We start from the raw sequence: 6472 nt of genomic DNA on the forward strand, positions 1-6472 counted from the left end.
ATGAACCAGTGTTTCGATGGTGTTGACGGCTTCTGAAGCGAGGACAACGGTGCTTGCCAAAGGTGTACTAAACTAGTTGAGCTCCTGTTTTCGTCATAGGGGTATTTAGTTGGTGGGGCGTTTGTTTGTGTTTTTAGGGCAGAGACCCTGATGACATGTTACTTCACCCATTGTCGGGTTTCTAGATGTTGAGTGGTGGCTTTAGGTTTTGTGATATATAATCTTGTCAGTTCTGTTGAATAAAGTTAAAATAAAAGCCGTATGCAGTGCTTTGATGCACATGAAAAAAGATGATGCAAACTGCTAAACACCAATAGAACAACAAGAAGTATTTTCCATTGCTTGTTACACACTGGAATTAGACATGACACCAAAGCTTTATTTCTGTGCACTCCTAGGGACAAAGAGATCGGTCCTTAAAAAAACCGTCACAGTTTTCGCGCATTAGGACCTGAGGATCACTCGATCACCATGTTCTCGGCCTTCCTCCTGATGGAGTTGAAGAGGACTGACGAAAGGTAGCGCTCCCCGAAGCTTGGGAATACAACCTACATAGAGTAAAATTGTAAGCATCAGGATCGATGAAATTACAGGAGACAATGCGCCGGTATAAAAAAATAAAAAAGTTTCTTCAATTGTCGGAGTACGTTAGTTTGCAAGTATGAGAGTTAGTAAATATGTCTCCCTATAGGGCATGCTAATGTAAAATCTGTAGTACATTATATCGATTCATTTGTGAGTTCTTAATAGATCAAATTAATTTCCGGGGAAAGACCCTGGAGCTGAAATAGATTTAAATGTCCAGCATATCCTAGATGAAGCTCCCGGGAGAAAACGCGTCACTTACAACAAAAAGTTTTCCTGCATTCTCAGGCCTCTGAGCAACCTTGATTGCCGCAGCGGCAGCCGCACCGGAAGATATTCCAACCTACATACATTTAGATTGTCAATGGTCGAGGAAAATACATGATTCTGCATGGTCAGTACGGATGATAAAATACATGATTCTTAATAAAAGAAATGAAATGTCAGAACGAAAACCCACCAGCAATCCTTCTTTCAGAGCAAGAGACTTGGCCATCTCAATAGATTCATCACTTGAAACCTGCCAAACAATTTGAATGACCAAAGGTAACATAAGGTAAAATAAGCAGAAGTATGGAAAGACAAACAGGTAATATCCGGCAGATTTCTAGTCTCCGTTTCGAGAGTACGTCAATACCCTAAAGTATTTTGATAAAAAACTTCTAGTCTCACAAGAGAAAAGTAAAAGTGCCAACTAGGCAAAACATAATGTGGTGCAACATTGCTCATATAGTGCCTTCTCGACAACAAAACTAAATAGAAGAAGAAACTCACTGCTACGGTTTCATCAATGATGTCAAGGTCCAAGACACCAGGGATAAAACCAGCTCCAATTCCTTGGATCTTGTGTGGCCCTGCGTACGAGAATTGTATCTCATGACTCCAGAACAGGGAGTGTCAAGAAACAAAGAAGACTATTTTTGGTGCAAACTGGTACGTACTCAAGGTTCCTTCTTCCTAACAGATATCCTTTTTTTAATCATGACGTTGCATTTATAATGGATAACCATCCAATAACTCTTAGGTATGTTTCAAACATATTGACAAGATATAATACGGGAATGTAAAAGGGAAAATCCTAATGAGTTTTAAAGCTTCTAGTGATTGTGGAAAAAATTGAAGTGCAGCTGCCTTTTTTTTGTGGGTTATTCTGAAACTAGCACAAAACTATGTCATGAATTTTATGGATGACTGTATTTAGAAAAAAAAGGCATAAAATGCAAAAGCAAGCATTACCAGGCTTTCCACCATTTAAGATAGCACTCTCTGTCGGCTCCACACCATATAACTTACATAAGAAAACACAACAAAATCAGAAACGATTTCTCGTACAGGAAGAATGTTGGTTAGTCAAAGTTGCAACCTAAAGTTGTGTAAGTTGTAGTGCTTACCTTGATATTAGGATTTTGCTCTTTGAGGTATCGTCCGGATCCAGTAATGGTGCCACCTGTCCCGATGCCAGATATAAGGCCATCAATCTTCCCTCCTGTTCCTTTCCAGATTTCAGGCCCAGTTGTCTCATAGTGAATCTGCAAGAAGCATGCAACCAAGATAGCTGGCAACTCGGGCATGAAGATGACCTTGAAACATGAATGCTAAATAATGTTGTACCTTCGGGTTGGCAGCATTCTCGAATTGTTGAAGGATATATGAGTTGGGTGTCTTTGCTGCGATCTGTTCCGCCTTTTGGATAGATCCTTTCATTCCCAAGAGTGGGTCTGTCAGGACCAATTTAGCACCGAAAGCCTTCAATATGATTCTCCTCTCCATACTCATGGAGGCAGGCATCGTAAGTATAAGTCTGTAACCCTTTGCGGCAGCCATGAAGGCTAGTCCAATGCCTGTGTTGCCACTGGTTGGTTCAATCAGCACACTCTGTTTCACCGTTCATGTGGAAAGCAAAATATCAGCAAATCAGATCATATCAGTCTATTTTTTTCTAATTAACTGTAGCTTTACTAGCAGTTTGTAGAAAAATGCTCACTGCCAAGTAGCAAACATAAAATATCAGTTTTACAGTGGTTTGTATTTTTAATTACCGTCTACCAGCCTTGATCTAACGGTAGTAAATAAACGAAACCAAATTGAAGGAACCAAAAAGTCGTCCATGTCGTATCACCATGCTTCCGACCAGCTTCAGGTAGAGCACTGCCTCCGCCACTAACCCGGCTCTCCCGCACACCCCACGATCATTGTGGACCGCTGACTAGGGCAGACTACACTGTGCGTCCGTGCCTCCTCATCACCCCCATGAAGGTGGAGCCTCCACGATATTGTTATTGGTGGTTCCGTGGCGAAGCACAGGTATTCTGCTAGTGGGAAATAACTAGGCGTGGAAGGAAATGAACAATAGCACAAATCATGGCCACATACAGGAATGGACAATGTCAACTATATTAGTATGATATGAATGGTCAAACATCACACCCAAGAGAATAAAAATTCTTTATGCTAGATGAGGTATTCCTTCATCACGGGCGCTCCGCTTATTTTCCGTTTGCAAAACTGTTTTGTCCACCAGCGAATGGCTATGCTATGCACGCGCAGAAAATGGATTGTATATAGCTCCTCAGTTAGCGCTTTGCATTGGAGTCCCGGGCACCTATGTTTATCTTTCACGGCAAGTCTTTATTTTTAGGTTGCTAAGCGTCTAAGGAAGAGGCCAGCGTTGTACATGCCCTTATGTTCGCCTAACCGAGCGAGGGAGGCAGTGGGATAGAGCGAGATATCTTTGTTGGCAGCAGCGTGAACTCTTGAACAAAGCGCGCGGGGGCAGGCCTGTCACGCGACTTGCGAGCGGCGCATGGACTCGGGATGTCATCCACTCGCTGTGCGCCAGGCGCATTGCGGGCCGCACTTCTCTAGCGAGCATCCGGCAGTGGGCCACGGCCGGTGGCGGTGGCGGTTCCTATACACCAACTAGTTTGGCGCATACCGCGCGCCGGACCAGTTAGGTGATGGCCATTTCCATTTTTCAATTTTTTCTTTTAAGATTTAAAAATTATAAATGTGTTAAAATTTAGAAAATGTGGAGATTTTTAAAATATTCAAATTTTATAAATGTGAATTTTTTGAAAAATATGCAGATTTTCAGTTGTTCAAATTTCAGGAAAATGAAATTTGAAAAAAAAATCAATCTTGAAAAATGTTCAAATTTAAAAAAATTAAATTTCAAAATAACGTAATTAAAAAATTGTTCAAATTTCGAAATAGTGAATTTTAAAATTGTTCAGATTCAGAAATTATCCAAATTCGACTTTGAAAATACCAGAGAAGAAATAGAAAGAAAAAAAACAAGAAAGGAAAAAAACGGGCTGGCCCAACATCCCCCGCCTGGGTGTGCGGACCCGCTGCCGTCGTCGCACATCCGCGCCACCGCTCCGGTGCTGGTGAAGGGCTACCCCATGGACGCTGCGTGGTTAAGGCTGCACGCCACGGAGTCGGGGCGATCCAGCTCATGGCCCAGCTCGGCACGCGGCACGTGGACGCCGGCGTCGGCGACGTGCTCACCCGTCCGTCCTGGTCGTGCTGTCCAGGAACCGCAGGAAGATAACTAGCTCACAAGGGGACGATGCATGGGCGGCGGACGGCCCCTTCAAGCGGCGGCGCGAGAGCCCGTCCGGCGGCAATGAGGCTGGCTGGGAGCTAGTGAAGAACGGGGACGCTGCAGCGACTGTCTCGCGGCGGCTGCACGAAGCCACGAAGCATGGCTGCGGCAGCGAGATGTGGTGGTGCCGTGGTGGATAGAGGCCGTTGGGAGGAAACGCTTGCCGACGTCAGCCAAATTCTGGCGCTGCTGCCTTTTTTTGGAACAAGCCGGCGACCCCCACGCGTCTCCTCCGTCTGGACCTCGTCATCGGCCCATGTCTCGCGCCTGCGCCTCGCCCCGGACGGATTCAAGGTACCCCGCCTGGCCACGCTCGCGGTGAGCAGATCGAGCAGCAGCCGCTTCGTCCTCTGCCTGGTCTGGCCGCCTTGCCGCCGCGCGAGTCGTCTGCGCCTCGGCCTGCATGAGACGCGCGTCCACTCCGCCGAGCTACGGGAGCGCAAGAGTGACGGCGGTCTGGCCGCTGACGGGCAGGTGAACTCTGGCGATTCTGGAGGGGACGGAGGGTAAGCGGCGGCCAGTTCATGCTTTGGTTACCTCCATCTCCGTGTGAGAAATCCTAGAACAAGGGAGGATGCTGGTGCTCCAGCAGCGGCGGAGGCGCTACTATCGACTCCAGCGCGGCGCTGCCTCTGCCACACCACAAACGGTGGTACTACGGGGTGAGAAGTGGTCCTGCGCCGCTATCTGGGCGGCGACAAGCGCCTGGATGCGGCAGAGCGTGGTGGCGGTGCGGGCTTGGTGATGGGCGACGGCGGCGGATGGGACAGGGAAGAGGCAACCGTGCATCCCGACCAGCCAATCGAGGTAGAGTCCAGGAAGTGCAGATTACAACATTCCGAAATACTAGCATAATCACAAAACATGCTTATAACAACACGGGGGAGATGGATGTCGATTTTTCACCCACAGTGCCCGGAGTGATGAACCCCTTCTCCTCTGCATCGGTGATCATGCTGTATCCAATCCTGCAACAAGCACAAAACAACAAATATTCAGCTCAAATCTAGAAACTAAAAGAGTAGACTTACCAAAACTCACCTAAATATATCTACCAGAGATAGGGAAACAAACCAAAATCCTAGAGTGTAAGACATTGATCCAAACTAATACGCAAAACATCCGTTGACATGCTACTATCCAGAGGCAGAGCTAGCAGGAAGAAACACCCACCTGTCCTTGACGCTGGAGCAGGGCTCCATGCACTCGAGCTTGGCGGCGACGCGCCCCACGCAGCCACGGGTGACCGTGTTGAGGTACACCAGCGGCGTGTTCCCGATCAGCTGCTCATCGGAAACGAAAAAGGAGACGATTAGCTTTCTTCTCAGCCACCTCTAAAGTCAAGCACAACCAGGAGAGAATCGCGAGGATGAGACAGCCGCGCTCACCTCTGTGACATCCTTGGCGATCGCTGACGATGAAGCTTCATCCATTGTCAACAATCTTTGCAATCACACGAAACAAATCTGGAAATTTATCTCACCGATTTGATAGTGGAATGATCTTTGTGGATGCGGCAGCTAGAACGGGAGCGGGAGCGGGAGCGGGCAGAGAGGGGGAGATTTTATACATTTGATGGTTGGTGGTGGCTATGGAAGTCAATGCTCGCCCTCCCCTTAACCCCGCGCCTCCTCCGGAGAGGGCGCTGGAAGACGGTGCAGCAAGGCCGGCGGCTTTCCTGTTGGTGGCGCCGCAATGGTGCTGCCGGTTGGCGGCGAGGGCGGCAGGTGCAGCCGCGCATGGGCTTGACCAGCCGCACCCTGCAATCCCAGATCTTGGCCCTTTGGGCCCGATCTAGGTTAGGGAGGGCTGGATTGGGCTCGGGCGTGTCGCCTCCGGTTGGATTGACTAGCAACTCATGATGGGAGTGGCGGTGATGACAACGCGTCAGCTGCAGCGCGATGGCGGATGCTTCATGGGCCCGATCTAGGCCTAGCATGACCTGACCTTTGGCGCCACAATCGAGGGTAGCGGTGGTGGTGACCTACGTGTTGCAGTGTGGTGGTGGGGATTGGCACTCTTGCTGCGTTCAGTCTGCACCTGCTGATGGCGGTGGATAAAGTCCTCTAGGTAGTAGTACTACTACCGCCCTAAAGTGGTCTGGTGTGCTTTTGGTACTACGTTTGGTTGGTCTGCTATCGTCTATGGCGAAGGATATTGTTCCTTCCCGTGTGACTGCGATATTGCCACCCCTTTTCTATGGTTGTCTCCTCTCTGTCCAGTCGGCCTCACACATTTGCCATGGTGAGACGACAATGGTGACTGCAAGATCGTGGTCGC

General features: G+C 48.3%; 1 protein-coding gene across 1 annotated transcript; it reads right to left on the minus strand.

Moving 5' to 3' along the window:
* Positions 1 to 316: 316 nt before the first annotated feature.
* LOC127300823 (cysteine synthase) lies at positions 317 to 5740 on the minus strand. Its single transcript, XM_051331003.2, has 10 exons — positions 5581 to 5740; positions 5366 to 5475; positions 5103 to 5160; positions 2197 to 2460; positions 1977 to 2114; positions 1822 to 1873; positions 1360 to 1439; positions 1046 to 1105; positions 848 to 928; positions 317 to 548 (listed from the first exon to the last, which is right to left on the minus strand). Exons 1-10 carry the CDS (start codon positions 5623 to 5625, stop codon positions 459 to 461), a joined length of 978 nt encoding a protein of 325 aa, XP_051186963.1. The 5' UTR covers positions 5626 to 5740; the 3' UTR covers positions 317 to 458.
* Between the last annotated feature and the right edge of the window lie 732 nt (positions 5741 to 6472).

The sequence above is a fragment of the Lolium perenne genome, chromosome 7, assembly GCF_019359855.2.
Source record: "Lolium perenne isolate Kyuss_39 chromosome 7, Kyuss_2.0, whole genome shotgun sequence".
In the NCBI taxonomy this organism is placed as follows: domain Eukaryota; kingdom Viridiplantae; phylum Streptophyta; class Magnoliopsida; order Poales; family Poaceae; genus Lolium; species Lolium perenne.

Excerpts from the sequence above, each read along its gene's own strand:
- LOC127300823 (XM_051331003.2), bottom strand. The coding sequence starts at position 5,625 with ATGGATGAAGCTTCATCGTCAGCGATCGCCAAGGATGTCACAGAG. Across the intron at positions 1,874-1,976 it reads AGCAAAATCCTAATATCAAG|TTATATGGTGTGGAGCCGAC; the intron begins GTAAGCACTACA and ends TTCTTATGTAAG. Across the intron at positions 549-847 it reads ATGCAGGAAAACTTTTTGTT|GTTGTATTCCCAAGCTTCGG; the intron begins GTAAGTGACGCG and ends TACTCTATGTAG.